The 23,978-nt window shown below is 36.4% G+C and overlaps 2 protein-coding genes across 2 annotated transcripts in view; one reads left to right on the top strand and one right to left on the bottom strand.

Annotated features, from left to right (window-relative positions):
• The window catches only part of LOC144346511 (uncharacterized), a 75,829-nt gene that overhangs the window by 46,876 nt on the left and 4,975 nt on the right, over positions 1 to 23,978 (bottom strand). The window lies entirely within an intron of this gene.
• Positions 1 to 23,978, top strand: part of LOC102807021 (CST complex subunit CTC1-like) — a 42,672-nt gene that overhangs the window by 17,612 nt on the left and 1,082 nt on the right. Inside the window, exons 13-28 of the mRNA XM_085506811.1 lie at positions 1,546 to 1,626; positions 1,786 to 1,913; positions 2,239 to 2,280; positions 4,097 to 4,256; positions 6,032 to 6,211; positions 8,091 to 8,529; positions 9,016 to 9,452; positions 15,382 to 15,543; positions 17,330 to 17,439; positions 17,883 to 18,004; positions 18,489 to 18,627; positions 18,852 to 18,962; positions 19,459 to 19,617; positions 21,720 to 21,821; positions 21,981 to 22,149; positions 22,871 to 23,009. Of these exons, the coding sequence (XP_085362937.1) occupies positions 1,546 to 1,626; positions 1,786 to 1,913; positions 2,239 to 2,280; positions 4,097 to 4,256; positions 6,032 to 6,211; positions 8,091 to 8,529; positions 9,016 to 9,452; positions 15,382 to 15,543; positions 17,330 to 17,439; positions 17,883 to 18,004; positions 18,489 to 18,627; positions 18,852 to 18,962; positions 19,459 to 19,617; positions 21,720 to 21,821; positions 21,981 to 22,149; positions 22,871 to 23,009 (2,680 nt within the window). The remainder of the gene's footprint in view (positions 1 to 1,545; positions 1,627 to 1,785; positions 1,914 to 2,238; positions 2,281 to 4,096; positions 4,257 to 6,031; positions 6,212 to 8,090; positions 8,530 to 9,015; positions 9,453 to 15,381; positions 15,544 to 17,329; positions 17,440 to 17,882; positions 18,005 to 18,488; positions 18,628 to 18,851; positions 18,963 to 19,458; positions 19,618 to 21,719; positions 21,822 to 21,980; positions 22,150 to 22,870; positions 23,010 to 23,978) is intronic.

The following is a 23,978-nucleotide window of genomic DNA, read 5'->3' as shown; positions in this document are numbered from 1 at the left end:
ATATTTTCATGTAGGTTATATATTGGTTATCAACCTTGTCCAAACCATTATATTTCATGTAGGTTATATATTGGTTATCAACCCTGTCCAAACCATTATATTTCATGTAGGTTATATATTGGTTATCAACCCTGTCCCCAAACCAGTATATTTCATGTAGGTTATATATTGGTTATCAACCCTGTCCAAACCATTATATTTCATGCAGTTTATATATCGGTTATCAACCCTGTCCAAACCATTATATTTCATGTAGGTTATATATTGGTTATCAACCCTGTCCAAATCATTATATTTTCATGTAGATTATATATTGGTTATCAACCCTGTCCAAACCAGTATATTTCATGTAGGTTATATATTGGTTTCCAACCCTGTCCAAATCAATATATTTTCATGTAGGTTATATATTGGTTATCAACCCTGTCCAAATCATTATATTTCATGTAGGTTATATATTGGTTATCAACCCTGTCCAAATCATTATATTTCATGTATGTTATATATTGGTTATCAACCCTGTCCAAACCATTATATTTCATGTAGGTTATATATTGGTTATCAACCCTGTCCAAACCATTATATTTCATGTAGGTTATATATTGGTTATCAACCCTGTCCAAATCATTATATTTTCATGTAGGTTATATATTGGTTATCAACCTTGTCCAAACCATTATATTTCATGTAGGTTATATATTGGTTTCCAACCCTGTCCAAACCATTATATTTTCATGTAGGTTATATATTGGTTATCAACCTTGTCCAAACCATTATATTTCATGTAGGTTATATATTGGTTATCAATCATGTCCAAACCATTATGTATTCATGTAGGTTATATATTGGTTATCAACCATGTCCAAACCAAGGTAGAGGAATGAGAGTCGGCGTCAAAGTTGAGATTCTCAATGCTCATTTGAAAGTTTACAAAATGGTATGTATGTCTGAATTACATGCAGCGGGATTATCAAGTGATATGTAACATTCTATGAGTACACTATCTTTATAATAATCTAATTATTTAATTATACGTCTTTGAATTCTTGAACACTTGGTACTGGTATTGGAACCTAAAAAATAAATGGAATTTTCTCGCCAAATATAAACCTCCTATTGAAACATGTCTGCCATCATTGAAATATTGCTGGTCATTCGGAATTCACATTTCTTAATAAGGTATTGTTTGATACTGGGAAATTTTAAGATATCTGATGAATAATAATGAAATTAATGTCAGACATATAATTTTTTTGGAAAGTTGTTAAATGACTCATTGTTGATGTTTGTTATTTTCATTATATACATGCACTATCTAAATTTGTAAGGGTTGTTTATTCTGCCATATCATCACTGCTATACCTTGGGTAGATTCTTATTTTTGGTTTGATTGGACGCATGTTTTCTTGGCACTCCCAATCAGAAATCAGATTTGTGTATTTTACTGAGATTATGGGAAACCTTTGAGAAATGTTGACATCATTTAATATGTAAAGTTACTGTCCAGAAATAAATAATTAATGATTTCATGATATCTTTATATAGATTCCCAGGATTCGACTGTGTTGTTGTACTCTCAGTACTGTTTTCATTACGGAGTTCTCACCTTTACTGACAGCATACAGGGTAATAGATCGATTCATTCACTTGATTGCAATAATTTTTTTGAAACATTTTTATGTGTTTATTCATAATTTTCAACGAAATGGACATAATTTCCCATTACCCTTGAATTATTTGGTTTTTTTTATGAAATTAAAAAAAAATTCAATGGTTAATTTTCAGCCATTTCTGACCAACACAAGCGTCTACATGCACCTGTTGTACTCCAATAATCTTAGCCTTGTGTATTATCAATGGCTGGTTGACATGGCAATGCAGATGAAGAAGAAATTTGTACCTCAAATTTTGAGGTATGTTGTACCTACAGATTGTCTCTTTAGAATCAAGTTGCTCATTTTCCTCCAGTTTCCCTCTCAACATTCATAGTGTTGAGGTACTAGTAAAATCTGTCTTCACCAAAATTCTATGTAAATTGAAAACCAGTTTAAACTGAGTAATATTTCTAGTTTTCTCTTTGTATTTACTCATACCTGATTAAAGAACTCAATAAAGTGAACATGTTACATTGACTGGTATTCATACACATGTGTTTCATATATAGTAGTATCTGCTGATTTTAATTACTTTGTATTGTCAAATGTTTACGGTGTTATCTAATGTTTTTTTTTTATTCAGTGAAAAGCTGCTAATGGGCATGCATATACCAAAACACAACAAGTAAGTGAACTGAACCAGTGTGGTAACAATGTTATGCATAACTAGAGATAACAATGTGTGCCTAATTAGTGATGATAATGTATGCATAACTAGAGATAACATTGTGTGTCTTATTAGTGATGATAATGTATGCATAACTAGAGATAACAATGTGTGCCTAGTGATGATAATGTATACATAACTAGAGATAACAATGTGTGCCTAATTAGTGATGATAATGTATGCATAACTAGAGATAACATTGTGTGTCTAATTAGTGATGATAATGTATGCATAACTAGAGATAACAATATGTGTCTAATTAGTGATGATAATGTATGCATAACTAGAGATAACAATGTGTGCCTAATTAGTGATGATAATGTATGCATAACTAGAGATAACATTGTGTGTCTAATTAGTGATGATAATGTATGCATAGCTAGAGATAACAATGTGTGCCTAGTGATGATAATGTATACATAACTAGAGATAACAATGTGTGCCTAATTAGTGATGATAATGTATGCATAACTAGAGATAACATTGTGTGTCTAATTAGTGATGATAATGTATGCATAACTAGAGATAACAATATGTGTCTAATTAGTGATGATAATGTATGCATAACTAGAGATAACAATGTGTGCCTAGTGATGATAATGTATACATAACTAGAGATAACAATGTGTGCCTAATTAGTGATGATAATGTATGCATAACTAGAGATAACATTGTGTGTCTAATTAGTGATGATAATGTATGCATAACTAGAGATAACAATATGTGCCTAATTAGTTATGATAATGTATGCATAACTAGAGATAACAATGTGTGCCTAGTGATGATAATGTATACATAACTAGAGATAACAATATGTGTCTAATTAGTGATGATAATGTATGCATAACTTGAGATAACAATGTGTGTCTAATTAGTGATGATAATGTATGCATAACTACAGATATCAATGTGTGCCTAATTAGTGATGATAATGTATGCATAACTAGAGATAACAATGTGTGCCTAATTAGTGATGATAATGTATGCCTAACTAGAGATTACAATGCGTGCCCAATTAGTGATAATAACATTTACATAACTAGAGATAACAATATGTGCCTAATTAGTGATGATAATGTATGCATAACTAGAGACAACAATGTGTGTCTAATTCGTGATGATAATGTATACATAACTAGAGATAACAATATGTGCCTAATTAGTGATGATAATGTATGCATAACTAGAGATAACCATGTGTGCCTAATTAGTGATGATAATGTCTGCATAACTAGAGATAACAATGTGTGCTTAACTGATAATAATGTTTGCATAACAAGTGATAACAATATATGCTTAACTAGTGATGACAATGTACACCTAACTGGTTTTAACAAAGTATGCTTAAAGCGCGGTGGTCGTCGCGCAGCGCGTGTCCGAATTTCATATAAATAAACAATGTATTTTACACGCGTTGTATACGTCGCTATGAGTCCCATGTCGAACAGGACGCGGCACGACGACTGTCGCCCTTTAAACTGAAATTATTTCAACATTTTGCATTGTTATAATAGACAGGTTATGAGCTGAGATCCCAAATCTCAGCATTACAATGCCAAGTACACTTTATCTGCTTTCAATAAATGAACAGGATGCGACACGACAACTCCCGCCCTTTAATTGATGACAACAATTATGCCTAACTTTGGTAACAATGTAAATAAATTGTAAATAACTGTAAATAAGTTTGTATCATTTTTATTTTTTGTTATTATAGTGGTGATAACAACAAATATATGTCTATTGAAATAATTATTTGTTGTCTTCTTTTCAGACCAGAGCAGAAGATTCCTGGTGTCTTTTTTAATATATTAAGAATAGCATCTCCATCAGATCAGAAACCATTATTACCGAAATTATCTCGTAATATATATGCTGAGTTTCTTGATCCAAGACATCCATGTTCTGTGGTTGGATCAGATGCAGTTTCCAAGGTAACCCTTACCTTTGCAAGTTTCTCACACTTCTCATAGGTTTGAAAACATTTTCTCAATACTTTTCAGTATCTGGGAGTTTTCCCAATGTTTGTCAGTGATTGAAACAGACTGATTGGTTGTTTCAGTGCTCAAAAGACAGATATTTCCTTCAATTTTGACCACAGGTAATGGAGCGTTTGAAAATAATAATGATATTTTTTATTCACATAACACAAAATGCATCATTGCTCTGTTCTTAGTCCCTGTTAGGACTAAGTCCGAAAATGGGGACTTATAATTCAGTTTCCATCCGTCCGTGTGTCTGTCCATGTGTCCATACTTCCGGAGTCATATTTCAGAATCCTTTGGACCAATTCCATTCATTTTTTGCATGTGGTTAGTACTGTATGTGGGACATATGCACATGCGCAGTGGTTTAGCAATTCGATTCAAAATGGTTGACTGGCAGCCATCTTGTTTTTTGAAAATGTTGCATTTTGGACATGCTTTGTAAGTTTTCATTCAAATTTGGTACATAGATTATACATGTTAGGATACACATCCTCCGTCCATCTGCAAGTCTGTCCATCTGTTCGTTCGTGCATCAGCCTGTCCAGAGTAATATTTCAGAATCCTTTGGTAGACCGATTTCGTTTATTCTTTGCATGTGCTTAGTACTTTATGTGGGACATATGCACATGCAGTGGTTTAGTGATTTGATTCAAAATGGCCGACTGGCAGCCATCTTGTTTTTTGAAAATGGTGTTTTGGACATGCTTTGTCAGTTTTCATTCAAACTTGGTACATAGATTATATATGTTAGGATACATGTACATGACAATTTATTTCGCAATTGGATCAAAGATGGCCGACTGGAAGGCATCTTGTTGTTTTTTTATATGTTGTATCTTGGATATGCTTTGTCAGTTTTCATTCAAATTTTGGCACATACTTTGTACATGTCCATGACAATTTGTTTCAAAATCGGATCAAGAAGGGATGATTGACAGCCATCTGACTTTTTGGCCTTTCTACTATATTTCCAAGATTTATGTACCATTTTCATTCATATTTGGCACATACATCATACATGTCAGTGTCATCCATGTATCATTTTCATTGATATTTAGCATGTCATAAATGGATACATTGTACATGTCAATTCAATTTGCAATTTGATCAAATTGACTGGCGGCCATCTTGTATGTTTAAAATGTGATAACTTGGACATGCTTTCACTTGTGATCTATGTTTTTCTTTGCTATGTCTTAAACCGGAGGGGTCGTCATGCAACACACATTCAAATTTGATTTTGATTTGAATCTGTTGTATACGCCACTTGGGACTCAAGTTTGAAGGACACGCTCGCGACAACCTCTCCACTTTAATATGACAAGCACAAAGAGAACTTTCAAAAATTTAACGAGGACTGTGTCATTTTCATTGACTTGTTCACTTGAATATTTATTTATGAAAAAACAAAACAAAGCAAGCATGCATCTGATGAAAACTTTGGTCTTCTCACTTGCGGTATACGCCACAGAAATTAACAGGAGGGGAAACAGTGTGAAGAAGAATGAAAAAGGATTTTAAAGGGAACAAAAACAGTGTGAAGGGGAATGAAAACAAATTGAGGGGAACTCATTGTGGTTTCATTTCATTTTTGAGAGAAATGAATTTGAGAAAACTGTCTAATTTTATAACATTTTACTGAGAATCTCTACAGCAAATCACAGCAACTTTCTTGCAATTACATTAAATTATGCAATTTTCTGAACTGTTTTAATTCCTAGTCTGATCTGTACACAATTCCTACTATGGCTGAACTTAAACAAATGCTAGAAAAGATGGCATTTCGAGAAGAAAGCTGGAGACCTGTAGATTTGTTAGTATCGCAACAGACTACAAATTTGAATGAAGCGTTATATTGGCGCTATGACCTCATGGAACCTGCAGATTTCAAACCGCCATTGGTGAGTAACCATAGCTTTCTAGTATTTAATGGTAGACTCTGTTTTAAAATCTAATATTTCTTTTGAATAGATATTTGGGGTAAATATCGTACTCCCCCGATCATAAGCCCCTCTCCAAGTATAAGCCCAGCCCTCTGTTTTAGACATTTAACGAGTTTAGGACATCCCTGAGTATAGGCCAAGGGTGTTTTTACCGGGTGTCGATTCATTGTATAAAAATTGTTATTGGTGTGGTTCCTGCTTTTGCATTAATTTTAAAGTGCATGGCGGGCGAACTTACGGAACATGGTTCACATCTTTTCTATTCTGTTATTTACTCACGATGAACCCCGTTGTTGCAATACTGAAGTCCATATTTCTTTTTGGTAGTAGTTTTCAAAACGCCAAAAATGTAATCATCAAGTTGTGAAACCTGGTCATTGAACATCGTTTTACTTTTCTGAATAATTGTGTCCATTGAATGGGGGGTGAAAAAGCAAACTATTCTTCGACGTGACTTGTTAATGACCGTGAAAGGCTTAAATACTTCACCCACCCTCAGTTTACCTTTTGAAAATTTGCAAAAATTGTTTCTTTTTGTCAAAATCAGTGTTAATAGATCACATTTTAACATCAGGGTAATTCACTTCTGCATTGCGATGAAAAAATTACTTAATCGGAAAACTCCATATGTATGACACAGCATTTTGATTGGTTAACGAAAAATGTGACCTGTCAAATAAAGTTGTTTCAGGTCAAATCATGCTGAAAAACACAATGGCGGAAATTGCTTTGAGAGCTTGTGTACGATCGAAAACATTCCACACTGAAGATAATGATAAAGATCTTGTAATTAGTTTCTGAGCCTACACACGGCCCCTCTATCTCGGTCAAGCAACGCCAGACATTTTTGTTTGTTTGAATCCGGGTTGCGGTTAAACAAACTTCTTGTCCACGACAGGGATAGAGGAACTTGTCACACAACATGTACTTTATTTCTTCACATATACTATCAATTCATGTTTATGGTTTATCTCGTGTGTGCTAATTAACTCTGTGTCCGAACTACAACAGTAACAACCATCGTAGTTTTCATGTCCGTTGTGGCAAATTTAACACCTCTGCGAGGTGTGACTGCTTTTGAAGCCTTCCATTGTTTTCACGTAAGCGGCGGCGTGTGACACAGGAATTCTATTTTACAGTCGTGACCACGTATTTTTACTGACGTAAAATAAAATATTTACCATGGTAAGAAAATGGTGTGTTAGGAAGGCTTTTTTATCAAACAGTTTATTCAATAGTTTGCTTAGAACCGTGATCAGGGGAAGTGTAAAAGATGTAATATTTCTCCGAGACCGGTACTGTGAATGAAAGATGTAATTTGGATAATTTTTCATGGCTGGGAAGATGGTTACAATATTAAACCCCCCAACAAATTATCTTTTCTGAGGTGGTCCTCGAGCATAAGCCCATCCCCTAATTTTCCCGATTTTACATGTTCAGGCCCCTGGGCTTATGATTGGGGAAGTACGGTAAACTAATTTCTAGATTGTGAATCTCAATTGAGAACCAAAACTGCAAACAAGTTTGATGTAATTTTTACTCTTCTTTTGTATGGATATTTGGGGTAACTAAACTAATTTTTGGATTATAAACCTCAGTTCCATTTATTTTCAATTCAAAATGATCGCAAGTGTACAGTCGGCTTTTACATTATAGGGAAGTGATTGTTTTCATAAGATAGACTCTTTCATTCAGCAAAATATCAGGTGCTTTGTCATTTTCAGCATTTTACTGTATCTAACGTACTGTGTTCGTCCTTCCATTAACAGTTTACCAATTTAAAAATAATTGAAAGGCAAGGTTGTAATAGATTTGCTATGTTTTTTTTTTCTCTCAGTTGCTCATCGGTCACTTAGAAGTCTGTAATAAGACCGGACTCTTGCAGTTAGTGGACCAGACTGGTTCTATTGACTGTGTAATTGCTGATCTTGACGATTCAGATCACAGTCATACCTGCGATCCAACTTGCCTATACCAGAACACTCAGTCACAGAATCAAACAAGACGTTTCAACTGTCCATATGTAAAGTCTTGGTGTTTAGGTCAGCTACTTAGACTGAACAGATACCAAGTTGTGGTAGAACGTTTTCTCATCAGCAGCTTTCCGTCTGTAGAACAGTTGGGCTGCTCCAAGTACATTGAAAAGTCACAAATTCGTAGCTATGTGCAGTTTTCTATGTCTGATGCAGTTAATTTCCACAAGAAACTAAATCGAGATAATGCTGGATGTAATGACACTGTATCACTGAAGAGGAAGCGAGAATACAACAAGAGCAGTACAGTTTTGACAAGATCACGCAAGTGTCCTACATCTTCTACAACTGCAAAAATAGGGAGTCATAGCGATATTGTGATTTGTGAAACAACAACAATTTAATAGTTACACTATCGGTGATTAATAACTGACTTACGGATGGGATGAATCACAAATTTTGCTATGATCATACTAAATTTGCGAGAAATAATTTGTTTTCGAATTTTGCCAGTAAAGTGAAATTGTTGGGAAATTCATCAGTCAACAATCTCAAATTACCATGGACATTTCTGTGAAGAGAAACACCCTAGCTATTTCTTTCACACACTCACTTCCATTTGTATTTCTAGAAATATGTTTATTTGTGAGTTCTTGTAACCATATTTACATACCATAGTTTCTATTTGAACCCCCTATGCTAGTATGTGAACGTAGTTTGGCCATTGTTTGCTCAGATTATCAGAAAGAATTAATTGATTGATTGATATTTTCATCTCTCATTCCACAGCAATATCTACTAGTGTAGAAAGACCAGAAACAAACCACACTGGCATGAAACCAACAACTGATGTCGTGCAGTTATTTGTGGTCAATGACAAACAATTTCTGCATGTGAAACCAGTGACTGTCAATGGTGAGAAATCCATCCAGTTATCTAGTAATGTTGCTGTGACTCTTCTTGGAATGCCAGATATTGTGTCTCGTAAGCAGGGTATTGAGAGTATAACAAAAGTTGATACAGACAGAGACGCTGCATCTAATCCTAGCGGCAATGCGAGAGAGTCTCGTCATCATGGAGAACATTCTGTGCACAAGACTTCACTAGAGCACAAAGACTCACTTCCTGAGAGGCAAGCTGTGCTAGTTTTACAAGGGGAAACAATAAAATGGTATCATCTCCTTCATAATGGTCAACCGTATGCCTTAATAATGCCCAGATCACAGGTATGATACATTATGCATGACCTCCAAACGTCACATATTCTGGTACTTTATACATGAACTCTAAAAGTCACACATCCTGGTACTTTATGCATGACCCCTAAAGGTCACACATTCTGGTACGTTATGCATGACCCCCAAACATCACATATTCTGGTACGTTATACATGAACTCTAAAGGTCACACATTCTGGTATTTTATGCATGACCCCTAAAGGTCACACGTTCTGGTAGGTTAAAAGGTCACACATCCTGGTACTTTATGCATGACGCCTAAAGGTCACACATTCTGGTACGTTATGCATGACCCCCAAACATCACATATTCTGGTACGTTATACATGAACTCTAAAGGTCACACATCCTGGTACTTTATGCATAGCCCCTAAAGGTCACACATTCTGGTACGTTATGCATGACCCCCAAACATCACGTATTCTGGTACGTTATACATGAACTTTAAATGTCACACATCCTGGTACTTTATGCATGACCACTAAAGGTCACACATCCTGGTACTTTATGCATGACCCCTAAGGGTCACACATCCTGGTACTTTATGCATGGCCCCTAAAGGTCACACTTCCTGGTACTTTATGCATGGCCCCTAAAGGTCACACATCCTGGTAATTTATGCATGCCCCTAACGGCCACACATTCTCAGACTGGTACTTAATGCATGACCCCTAAAGGTCACACATCCTGGTACTTTATGCATGACCACTAAAGGTCACACATCCTGGTACTTTATGCATGACCCCTAAGGGTCACACATCCTGGTATTTTATGCATGGCCCCTAAAGGTCACACATCCTGGTACTTTATGCATGGCCCCTAAAGGTCACACATCCTAGTACTCATTGCATGGCCCCTAAAGGTCACACATCCTGTTACTTTATGCATGGTCCCTAAAGGTCACACATCCTGGTACTTTATGCATGGCCCCTAACGGTCGCACATCCTGTTACTTTATGCATGGTCCCTAAAGGTCACACATCCTGGTACTTTATGCATGGCCCCTAAAGGTCACACATCCTAGTACTCATTGCATGGCCCCTAAAGGTCACACATCCTGTTACTTTATGCATGGTCCCTAAAGGTCACACATCCTGGTACTTTATGCATGGCCCCTAACGGTCGCACATCCTGTTACTTTATGCATGGTCCCTAAAGGTCACACATCCTGTTACTTTATGCATGGCCCCTAACGGCCACACATTCTCAGACTGGTACTTTATGCATGGCCCCTAAAGGTCACACATCCTAGTACTTATTGCATAGCCCCTAAAGGTCACACATCCTAGTACTTATTGCATAGCCCCTAACGGTCACACATCCTGTTACTTTATGCATGGTTCCTAAAGATCACACATCTTAGTACTTATTGCATGGCTCCTAAAGGTCACACATCCTGTTACTTTATGCATGGTCCCTAAAGGTCACACATCCTGGTACTTTATGCATGGCCCCTAAAGGTCACACATCCTAGTACTTATTGCATGGCCCCTAAAGGTCACACATCCTGTTATTTTATGCATGGTCCCTAAAGGTCACACATCCTGTTATTTTATGCATGGTCCCTAAAGGTCACACATCCTGTTACTTTATGCATGGTTCCTAAAGGTCACACATCCTAGTACTTATTGCATGGCCCCTAAAGGTCACACATCCAAGTACTTATTGCATGGCCCCTAAAGGTCACACATCCTGTTACTTTATGCATGGTTCCTAAAGGTCACACATCCTGTTACTTTATGCATGGCCCCTAAAGGTCACACATCCTGTTACTTTATGCATGGCCCCTAAAGGTCACACAATCTGTTACTTTATGCATGGTCCCTAAAGGTCACACATCCTAGTACTTATTGCATGGCCCCTAAAGGTCACACAATCTGTTACTTTATGCATGGTCCCTAAAGGTCACACATCCTAGTACTTATTGCATGGCCCCTAAAGGTCACACATCCTAGTACTTATTGCATGGCCCCTAAAGGTCACACATCCTGTTACTTTATGCATGGTTCCTAAAGATCACACATCCTAGTATTTATTGCATGGCCCCTAAAGGTCACACATCCTAGTACTTATTGCATGGCCCCTAAAGGTCACACATCCTGGTACTTTATGCATGGTCCCTAAAGGTCCCACATCCTGGTACTTTATGAATGGCCCCTAACGGTCACACATTCTCAGACTGGTACTTTATGCATGACCCATAAGAGTCGCACATCCTGGTACTTAATGCATGACCCCTTACGGTCACACATCCTGGTAATTTATGCATGGCCCCTAAGGGTCACACATCCTGGTAATTTATGCATGGCCCCTAAGGGTCACACATCCTGGTAATTTATGCATGACCCCTAATGGTCACACATCCTTGGTACTTTATGCGTGACTCCTAATGGTCACACTTACTGGTACTTTATGCATGACTCCTGATGGTCACACATACTGGTACTTTATGCATGACCCCTAAAGGTCACACATACTGGTACTTATTGCATGGCGCCTAAAGGTCACACATCCTGGTACTTTATGCATGACCCCTAAGGGTCACACATCCTGTTACTTTATGCATGGTCCCTAAAGGTCGCACATCCTAGTACTTATTGCATGGCCCCTAACGGTCACACATCCTGGTAATTTATGCATGCCCCTAACGGCCACACATTCTCAGACTGGTACTTTATGCATGGCCCCTAAAGGTCACACATCCTGGTACTTTATGCATGACCCCTAAGGGTCACACATCCTGTTACTTTATGCATGGTCCCTAAAGGTCACACATCCTGGTACTTTATGCATGGCCCCTAAAGGTCACACATCCTAGTACTTATTGCATGGCCCCTAAAGGTCACACATCCTGTTATTTTATGCATGGTCCCTAAAGGTCACACATCCTGTTATTTTATGCATGGTCCCTAAAGGTCACACATCCTGTTACTTTATGCATGGTTCCTAAAGGTCACACATCCTAGTACTTATTGCATGGCCCCTAAAGGTCACACATCCAAGTACTTATTGCATGGCCCCTAAAGGTCACACATCCTGTTACTTTATGCATGGTTCCTAAAGGTCACACATCCTGTTACTTTATGCATGGTTCCTAAAGGTCACACATCCTGTTACTTTATGCATGGCCCCTAAAGGTCACACATCCTGTTACTTTATGCATGGCCCCTAAAGGTCACACAATCTGTTACTTTATGCATGGTCCCTAAAGGTCACACATCCTAGTACTTATTGCATGGCCCCTAAAGGTCACACAATCTGTTACTTTATGCATGGTCCCTAAAGGTCACACATCCTAGTACTTATTGCATGGCCCCTAACGGTCACACATACTAGTACTTATTGCATGGCCCCTAAAGGTCACACATCCTGTTACTTTATGCATGGTTCCTAAAGATCACACATCCTAGTATTTATTGCATGGCCCCTAAAGGTCACACATCCTAGTACTTATTGCATGGCCCCTAAAGGTCACACATCCTGGTACTTTATGCATGGTCCCTAAAGGTCCCACATCCTGGTACTTTATGAATGGCCCCTAACGGTCACACATTCTCAGACTGGTACTTTATGCATGACCCATAAGAGTCACACATCCTGGTACTTAATGCATGACCCCTTACGGTCACACATCCTGGTAATTTAAGCATGGCCCCTAAGGGTCACACACCCTGGTAATTTATGCATGACCCCTAATGGTCACACATCCTTGGTACTTTATGCGTGACTCCTAAGGGTCACACATACTGGTACTTTATGCATGACTCCTGATGGTCACACATACTGGTACTTTATGCATGACCCCTAAAGGTCACACATACTGGTACTTTATGCATGACCCCTAAAGGTCACACATCCTGGTACTTTATGCATGACCCCTAAGGGTCACACATCCTGGTAATTTATGCATGACCCCTAAGGGTCACACATCCTTGGTACTTTATGCATGGTTCCTAAAGATCACACATCCTAGTACTTATTGCATGGCGCCTAAAGGTCACACATCCTAGTACTTATTGCATGGCTCCTAAAGGTCGCACATCCTAGTACTTATTGCATGGCGCCTAAAGGTCGCACATCCTAGTACTTATTGCATGGCGCCTAAAGGTCGCACATCCTAGTACTTATTGCATGGCTCCTAAAGGTCGCACATCCTAGTACTTATTGCATGGCTCCTAAAGGTCGCACATCCTAGTACTTATTGCATGGCTCCTAAAGGTCGCACATCCTAGTACTTATTGCATGGCTCCTAAAGGTCGCACATCCTGGTACTTCATGCATGGTCCCTAAAGGTCACACATCCTGGTATTTCATGCATGGTCCCTTACGGTCACACATCCTGGTAAGTTATGCATGACCCCTAATAGTCACACATCCTAGTACTTTATGCATGACCCCTGAGGGTCACACATCCTGGTAATTTATGCATGACCCCTGAGGGTCACACATACTGGTACTTTATGCATGACTCCTGATGGTCACACGTCCTGATACTTTATGCATGACTCCTGATGGTCACACATACTGGTACTTTATGCATGACCCCTAAGGGTCACACATCCTGGTAATTTATGCATGACCCCTAAGGGTCACACATCCTGGTAATTTATGCATGACCCCTAAGGGTCACACATCCTGGTAATTTATGCATGACCCCTAAGGGTCACACATCCTGGTAATTTATGCATGACCCCTAAGGGTCACCCATCCTGGTAATTTATGCATGACCCCTAATGGTCACACATCCTTGGTACTTTATGCGTGACTCCTAAGGGTCACACATACTGGTACTTTATGCATGACTCCTGATGGTCACACATACTGGTACTTTATGCATGACTCCTGATGGTCACACATACTGGTACTTTATGCATGAATCCTACGGGTCACACATACTGGTACTTTATGCATGAATCCTACGGGTCACACATACTGGTACTTACCGCATGACCCCTAAGGGTCAAACGTCCTGATACTTACCGCATGACCCCTAAGGGTCAAACATCCTGATACTTTATGCATGACCCCTAAGGGTCACACATCCTGGTACTTTATGCATGACCCCTAAGGGTCAGTCATTCTGGTTCTTTTAAAGCTATAAATTCACTACCATAGGAATTTCTCAATTACTGTTGTAAAAAGACCATGTCTTTTACATACATTTACTTATTGCAATCAAACTTTACAACTACTGATACATTATAAATCATGTCATTCATTTCATGTTCTGATTCATTTCAGTTTTATTTATCATTGAACAAATAGGAACCCTGTCACTTTATTCATTTCTATGCCGATATCTCACTAAAATATCGGCTGAATCAGTTGAAACTTTGCACCTGATCAAATTTGTTGAATTGACAGTCTTCAAAGGTTTTCAGAGTCGTTTCTCACAGATGAACAGGACTTTGTATCAGAATCATACATACTGGGTTAAAGGTGCAGGTCATTTTTAACAACTGTTTCTCTGTGATGACTTGTTTGATTTTGTTCAAACGCAGTACAGTGATTTACATACAAGACTTTGGTTGCATGGCATTACATTTTTTACCTTGCCCTATTACAGTACATTGCCAGCAATGAGTAATTGCAGCACAGCACTATTTAACTAAAGGTACACCCACACTCCTTGATTGGTGGTAGTGATGGACAAGGACTGTGCATTGTGAATCTTATTGAAGTTGAAAAATGGTTTAATATTTAAAATTGAAGTAAATGTGCACAATAGTGGAAATTTCTGCTTTTGTAGAAAAACTGTACTGCCATTAAAGTGCCAGAATCTTTTAGGAGTCTGCATGACAAATTAACCATATGCATATGGTGAATGCAGTCACAATCTCGCTATTGAAAATGTCTCGTCTCATGTGGTGTCTCGTCTCATTTATTTAAATGATTTTCTTCAACTTTATATTTTCTAGGACCTCTCTGTGTTTGATACACAGTTACCAAGTGACAACAGTGTCAGTGGTCTACAGAGGGCAGGTCTGTCGATGACTGATAGAATGATCATAATGCCAGCAGCATATCTTCGGCTGTCACAAAATGTCAAACAAAGTGTCTTGGCAAAGGTAGCTAACCAGGTGAGATAAATCGTTTTTTTTTTTAAATTCCAATGCAGTATGGCCCTCATATAGAAGATGGAGAAAAGAAGTGTGTGCTTGGTTTTAGAAAGAAAGTGGTTGTTTTTTTGTTTTCAACCTGAAGAGTAAACTCAAAATAAAGTAGTTTTTTTCTCTCATATCCTTTCTCAAAAATTGTAGTACTTTAACTATTTTTGATTTAAAGTCACGCAAATTTTTGGACAAGCGACTTTTAACTAAATCTATTCAGCAATGATGAGCAAGAAAATAGCATTGTTATAGAAGTATTGTAAGGTTGTATGTAGATATAAAAACAATAGAAGCAGAATTATTGATTATTATTATAATTAGTCCTTTATTTCAGGGCAAAAAAGTCGCATAATAAATACATAACAAACACCAACACTATTAAACACAATGTCTAAAATTAGTTCAAAATTTGGATAAGAAAAAACTGTCAGAATTGACACAAGTACGAATTAAAGCATTATCGCTCATAAGTAGGCGCTGACTGAAGTTGTATAATGCCTTGCGCTGAAGAGATTCAAAGTTGAAAATATTTCTATTCACGCAATTACCACTGGCGCTGCTAGCCCGTTTAAGGCTAAAGATCAATCTTATAGCGTTATTATAAGCCACTCGCACTGCATTCACAATTTGTGTACGATAATCACACCAAACATTCAAACAATATATACTGTATAAATACGTTCTAAATAACATACACTTATCGTAATCTGAACTTTTTATAAATTTTCGTAAAATAAAATTTGCCCTAGCATAAATATACCACAATTGTCACTTCATATCAGCTTCATCCTTGCCATCTAATGACACCATATAGCCCAGGTACTTTTTCACTGAGACGAAAACCAGGTTTACCATACAAGTACAAGCTTGGAACCCTTGTCTGTCCCCACGTTTTTGCAAAGAATAACATGCATTCTGTCTTAGTAGTGTGGAAAAGAATGTCAAACTCCTCACCATAACATAACACTCGCAGATCTCAACGAGCTTTTTCAATGATTTGACAGAAGGTGAAACTAACAAAATATCATCAGCATAAAAAAGATGATTCATTATTTTACCAGCTAAATGACATCCAACACCCGCTTTTTGCACCCTAGTACCGAGATCATCAATATAAATTGAAAATAACATCAACGAAAGAATGCTTCCTTGTTGAACTCCATTGGTCACTCTAAAAGATGCAGATATTTCTGAAACCTATCGGATACAAACAGTTTGACCTTGATACCAATGCAATAGACAACAGACACTGAACACAGACATTCCCTTGTCAAGTAATTTTTTGAATAACTTCCAATGGTTTACCCTGTCAAACGCTTTTGTTGCATCCATGAAACAAGCAAAAACGGGCGAGTTGTGACTTTTATAGAAGTCAACAATTTCCTTCACTACGAAGATACATATTTCTGTTGAATGCTTGCGTTTAAACCCAAACTGATAATCACTAGTCACGATAAACTTTTCAATTCGATTCAAAATGCATGATTCAAATAATTTCGATAAAACGGTTACTATAGCAACAGGTCTATAGTTATTCACTCTTGTGATATCTTTAGTCTTATCTTTAACAATATGGACAATCATTGTATCCATAAAATAGTCTGTCAGGTGTCCATGTACAAAGAATGCAGTAAACCAAAAGGCTAGTAGAACAACACAGTATTTGATCCACAAATATATGTTCCGAGCACAGTCTGTCTTTTCCGAAACATTTTTCCTTTTCCAATTTATTAATGATTTATTGATTTCATTACAGGTGCATATAATAACTCAAGTTGAAAATAACAGAATTCAGAAAATTCAAGAAAGACTAGCGAGTAAAAAAGAAAATCATGTCTACACAGTTCTTGAAGTCAAGTCACAAAGGTAGTATTTAAACATAGCCAATCTAAAATGAATTATATTATGTGATGGTCCTTGTTCTGTGCTGATTGGTTGCACCATTTTGCTTGAACCTGAGTTTATTATCAGTGTGATGTTGGAGGAAGAAGCCAGATATTCATAATTTTCAGTGAGCTGTCAAGAATGAAATTATATGCACACCACTTTGGTTGTGATACAATTTAATTGACTTGTGATCATATTCATTCTTGAAAACAAAATTTTAAAATCTTATCAGCTGTTTTTTCCAGGCATGCCTGGGTTGACATGCGTTTAAACTTGATATGAACATCACACATAGTGGTTTACTTTATGCACAATATTTATCTATTTTTATCCATTTTAGATGCACGTTGGGTGAATGTTTAATACATTGACAATTGTAGACAGGGACTATGTCATTTACAATGAATCGTTTGTATTATTAGTTTCACAGCTAGTAGAGCACGTCAAATTGCAGTTCGATGTAAAATCATTTCGAGAACCATGGTTGAGGAAAGTAAATATGCAAAGTCATGTCAAGATGACAATGAACTGCTGTTGTCATTGGGTACGTGAGGTAATCATTACCTCTTCATTTCAAATTCCTTAACCATTCATCTTTTGGTAAATAAACCTTTTTATTTTGATTAAGACCTTTAGAAAATGGGAAATTTGCTTCAAAATTAATTAATGAATTATAGAAAATTAGAGAAAACTTTGCAAGATAAGATCAAAATTTAGGTGACTAAAGTTATGTTATTCAAATACTTAATGTACATGTAATCTAATTTTGTCGATATCCATATATTATTGTTTTCAAAATTTAGTTATTTCACTTGTTTTCTTAAAAACAAAATTGTCTTTTTTCACTTTTTATGTATTTTTCTATAATTTTGTTGATAATTTTGGGCCAAATAGACATGATGTTTTCAATAATTATGTCTTAATCAACAATATTATTTTATGAAAATTGACTTTTTGCTCAAAAGATTAATAATAGCATTTTTATATGAGTTATAATTATTAATTATGCATTATTTGTTATAACTCAGGTTCATCAACTCTTGGGAGGAGAAGTATACAGTTGGTAGTTTGTGATTTGTTAACTCCAGACAGATTAGATGTTTATTTTGATACAACTAAGTTCTCGTATCCACTCGGTTTGATGCCAGGAAGTCACGTGACATTCAGGTATTTTTAAACATCAAATGAATGTGGCAATTTAATTGTGAGTCATACCGGTACTTCTAATTTTGGTTACCTTGAGCTGTGGCATTTACCATAGAGGGCATACTTTACATTGATGTTTTAATTAAAAGGGTGGATATGTAGTACAAATTTTACAATTTTGTTTTGCATATAATGTATCCTGGTGATCTATTCAGTATTGTTCAATGTTTTTATCTATTAAACAGGAATCTTGAAAGATGTATATCCAGGAAATCTAAAGTTTATTGCCGATTTGAGTCCAACTCATCGGTCACAGTGGATAAGTTTCCAAATCTGCGAAGTCAGATGCAATACAGGTAGGAATATCATAAAGAGGTTCTACATGACTTTCAAACACATTAGGATATAAACTTGCTAGGGAGCCCTGTCCAGGCTCCCCAGTGTTGGGGGCTTTCATTCACCTTAATATGCTGGTGATGAGGCTAATCTATTTTCAAGTTAGTTCTGAATTTGTCAAATTGAGGCTAGTCCAGAAATTTTCAATATCTACTCTTATCGGTTGGTGTAAGGTAAGTGATTTCAACTATTTTAAAATGTCAGATGTTGTGAGTCTAATCTATTTTCTGCATCATTTTCAGAGATGACATTTTTCACCATCAATAAGTAGATATAATCTGACAATATTTTTCTTAGATTGACGCCAGGATTCATGAGTGATTACTGCCAGAGTTTTGTATCATACAGCATAAAAACATTTTGTTTGTGGTTTCTCGATTTCCCGTATTATATAATTTAATGTGAATAATTAATTGTGAGTAAATCAAGTTTTTCTTTTGTTTTTGCAATATACAGTGTTGATTCTAAGGAAGCTGTCGCTGAAGAATTTGATATCAATGAAATGGATAACTTAACCCTAAAATATTTATGTCATTATTTACATGAGAATTGTGATTACAAAAGTGTGTCTAAAATTCATGGTCACATTGCATTTATACAGTATGTGGCTTTCAGGTATGTATTATAATGTTTTTACATGACACCAAGAGGTCACTCATCCTGGTACTTATATACGACCTCAAGAGGTCACTCATCCTGGTACTTATACATGACCTCAAGAAATCCCTCATCCTGGTACTCATATACGACCTCAAGAGGTCACTCATCCTGGTACTCATATACGACCTCAAGAGGTCACTCATCCTGGTACTTATACATGACCTCAAGAGGTCACTCATCCTGGTACTTATACATAACCTCAAGAGGTCACTCATCCTGCGTGTGTTTCTAGTGCCAACTTAAGGTGCTTGAGTCCATTATGTGTTGTCGGGGAGTTCATTATTGTTATTATTTTGTAGCCTTGTGAATACCAGTGGATTTGCTGCCTCTAAAAAGCAACCAACCAACAGTGATTTTAATCTGACTGTATAAATGAAACAAGCAGCCTTATGGCTGAGATAGCTCCGCTGTTAGCAATGCACATTTCAATTAAAGAACAGAAGATATCATTAGAAAATGAACAATATGTATTGTATCAAAGCAATCAGACTTACAGTTTTTAACAAGAAGTCGAAAATATCACTTTCTACCAAAAATGACAAAAATAATCACCAAAATTAGAGAATTGAAGATATCATCACGAAATGAACAAATCTGAGAAAGGTCTACATGTAGTATCCGTATATGTAATATCAAAGCAATTGAACTATTTGTTTTTAACAAGAAGTTGAAAATATTAGTTTTTACCAAAAATGACAAAAATAATCACCAAAATTAGAGAATTGAAGATATCATCACGAAATGAACAAATCTGAGAAAGGTCTACATGTAGTATCCGTATATGTAATATCAAAGCAATTGAACTATTTGTTTTTAACAAGAAGTTGAAAATATTAGTTTTTACCAAAAATGACAAAAATATTCACCAAAATTAGAGAATTGAAGATATCATCACAAAATGAACAAATCTGAGAGAGGTCCACATGTAGTATCTATATATGTAATATCAAAGCAATCGGACTAGTGGTTTTTAACAAGAAGTCGAAAATATCACTTTTTACCAAAAATGAAGAAAATATTCACCAAAATTAGAGAATTGAAGATATCATCACGAAATGAACAAATCTGAGAGAGGTCTACATGTAGTACCTATATATGTAGTATCAAAGCAATTGGACTTGCGGTTTTTAACAAGAAGTCAAATATATCACTTTTTACCAAAAATGACAAAAATATTCACCAAAATTAGAGAATTGAAGATATCAACATGAAATGAACAAACCTAAGAGAAGTCTACCCAAGGTACATATACACTAAGTATCAAAGCATTCAGGCTTGTAGTTTTCAAGAAGAAGTCGAAAAAGTAAAACATTGACAAGGACGACGGCGACGACGAACAATCACTCATATGATAAGCTCCGCTCGACAAAGTCGACAGCAGAGCTAAAAAATACGCACCTGAAAACACGGATACTTTCTTTTGCTTATGCAAACTGTGCCCAGAATGACATTTACCGGGAGCCGGCGCGGAGGAAATACAAGTCACGCCGGTCATAAAATATCTTGTTTCGCAAATTGTGTGGTACTACTCACTACAAAAACAGAACAAATTCGTCTCTCTGTACTAGTAGACATACATTATACCCCCACTTCGTTTATCGCATTTGCTTGGATAAATCGCCTTCGGTTAACCTCACTTCATCAACACGATAGGGCGAACTAGTCGAGAGGCCACCAGGACAGCGGCATGAGTCACAGAATCTAGAAGCGTGCATACTAGATAGAGCGCTTCGACCGACCGCGCTTTAGCATACAGAGCAGACGATGATGCCCTCACAAAATTTTCTGATTTTGATATCTGCTGTTATTGGTAATGAACCGTTTTGTTTGATGCCGATTTTAGTATTAAATACTTGTTATCTAACAATTTCTCTTCTTTTTCAATAGTTTCTCCTTTATTCGTTTTTGAAAAAAAATTTGTATTCATATCCATGGCACAGGGCCTTGAAGCTCAATAATAATCTGCTGCAATGACGTCATAACATCCACTGGTATTGATAATGCTATAATATAATAAGAGATAAAGTTATACCATATTTGGTTATGATTTGTTTTAGGTATTCTTGCTCTACCTGTGGTGATCTATTCCAACAAGGATGTTGTAAGAATACAAAACAGAATTGCGATTCTACTACTGGAGTTTTTAAAGCTAAAGCAAGGTACAATCATGTTAAATTTCAATTTCAACCGTTTTTCGACTTTTACGTATGTCGCGTTCTATAGCGTCAAGACACTTCTGTGATGTACATGTATACGAATTATCGGTAAATGATGACAGTTCACTTTAAGCATCTTTTACCTTGTACACCATTCCACAGTTTTCTGATTGATGATGGTACCTATGAAGCCAACGTGTTCTGCAATGGGGATGTGGTTGCTATGATACTTGGTTTATCTAAGACTCAGTGTTCAAGTATACACGAGGTGGTTTATCAAACTGGTGAGGTGTCGTACACGTATCAAAGTAATGAATACTATAATAGTACTGTAAGTATGTTACTTCATTTGATAAGTTTTTATTATTTTTGGTGAGTGACAACACAGCAGTAAAATGTAGCGGTTACCATAGTCCGTTCATTGATTGGATCATGAACAAATAATGATTTGTAACTGAAACCTTTTTACAGTCAAACCCAACTTTTTGCACCTTCCACAAAATAAACCCACAGAATTTTTTTCATAATTTTGCTACAATGGTTTCATTGTCGATGACGCTAAAGCCGAACGAGTGCGACACTTGCTTTGCGGCTCTCAGTAAGATTTGCTTGAATCGTTTCTAAGGAAGTCAACTGTTAATAGTAATACAACAAACAAAAAATAGGTTTTTGTTATTTTTTTATTGCAAGTATAGAAAAAGACCTTCTTTATTGTATCAAAAGTGGAGGGTGGGCATTTCCCCAGGCATGGGTGCTTACCCGGATAAATATGGTATAGAAAAATACATATATTTGCAAAATTAAGGAAGGGAAAATTGTTCAAAAGATTAATAGAATTCCCATGAGATTTTGCAGTAGTCACCGAGCTGATATCTCCAAATTTTATCTTGCATAATAGATATGTTGCCAACTAATAAAAAGTTTCTATGAACTGTAAATGTGTTTAAAGTAAGATGTGATTAAATATTTTTGTTATTTTCCTTCATTGTCAGAGTTGTACTAAATTCCTGCTGGACTAAACTAATTGTTGTAACTATTTTGTTTGTTTCTAGTCACACAATGTTCACTGGGGAATGAACCCGTTAGAAAGTCTACTTCAAAGTCTGTGTACAAGTCAAATGTCATGTCGACCTGTTGTTTTATTCTGCAAACAGTTCAGGCCAAACTCAGAAATGAATCATAACAACCGGAGTAAGTGATCAACGTTTACTGTGAATACAATAGACAAGTGTACAGTTTCACCTTGAGAAACTGTCTTGGTGACATGAAATGGAGATTTGATTCTTAGTGAGTCACACACATGCTACTTTTGAACTTGTTCTGGCCAATAGCATAACCGAATTCTAACATTACTGTCGGCAACTATGGAAAGGTTCAATTGCGTGAAATTATCACCCAATTAAAATAGACAAAATAAGGTATATATTTCACACAAATAGGCCTGGGATAAACACTATTGACCACTTTGCTGACATATTTTTTACTCCTGTGTGCGAAGCACACAATGGGAGTCTTTGCAGTTACCCTATCTGTATGTGTGTGTGTATGTCAGTCGTTCCATTGATATCTCAAGAAACGTATGATGGTATTTAATGAAACCTGGTGCATAGATGCTTTGGGCTAATGCGCAGATTTGATTAGGTTTCGGTTGAAATCCATGCATATTAATTACCTAATTTTTAGCTGTTCCATGACTGTGCCACTGATATATAAAGAGCCATTCATTGGATTTTGATGAAACTTGGTACATAGATGCTCTGGACTAATGTACAGATTTCATTAGTTTTTGGTAAAAATCTAATTAACCTAATTTGCATGATAATTAGCTAATTGTTAGCTGTTCCACTGATATCTAAAGAGCCATTCATTGGATTCTGATGAAACTTTGTATGTAGATGCTAATGCAGTTTTGGGTAAAAATCCATCCATGTAATTAACCTAATTTGCATATTGATTAATCAATTTTCGGCTTTTCCACTGATATCTCAGGTACTAATCATCACATTTCAATGAAACTTACCTAGATACATAGGACAATGCATAGACAGATATGTAAAATATTAATTACCCAATTTGCATAATTAATCAATTATCAGCTTTTGATATTTCAAGTACTATCACTTCATTATTTTCATTAAAACTTGGTACATAGATTTTCTA

This window comes from Saccoglossus kowalevskii, chromosome 13 (assembly GCF_978046115.1).
Source record: "Saccoglossus kowalevskii chromosome 13, keSacKowa6.1, whole genome shotgun sequence".
NCBI lineage: Eukaryota > Metazoa > Hemichordata > Enteropneusta > Harrimaniidae > Saccoglossus > Saccoglossus kowalevskii.
The sequence above is the reverse complement of the archived record's forward strand: the minus strand, read 5'-3'. Positions and strand labels throughout refer to the sequence as shown.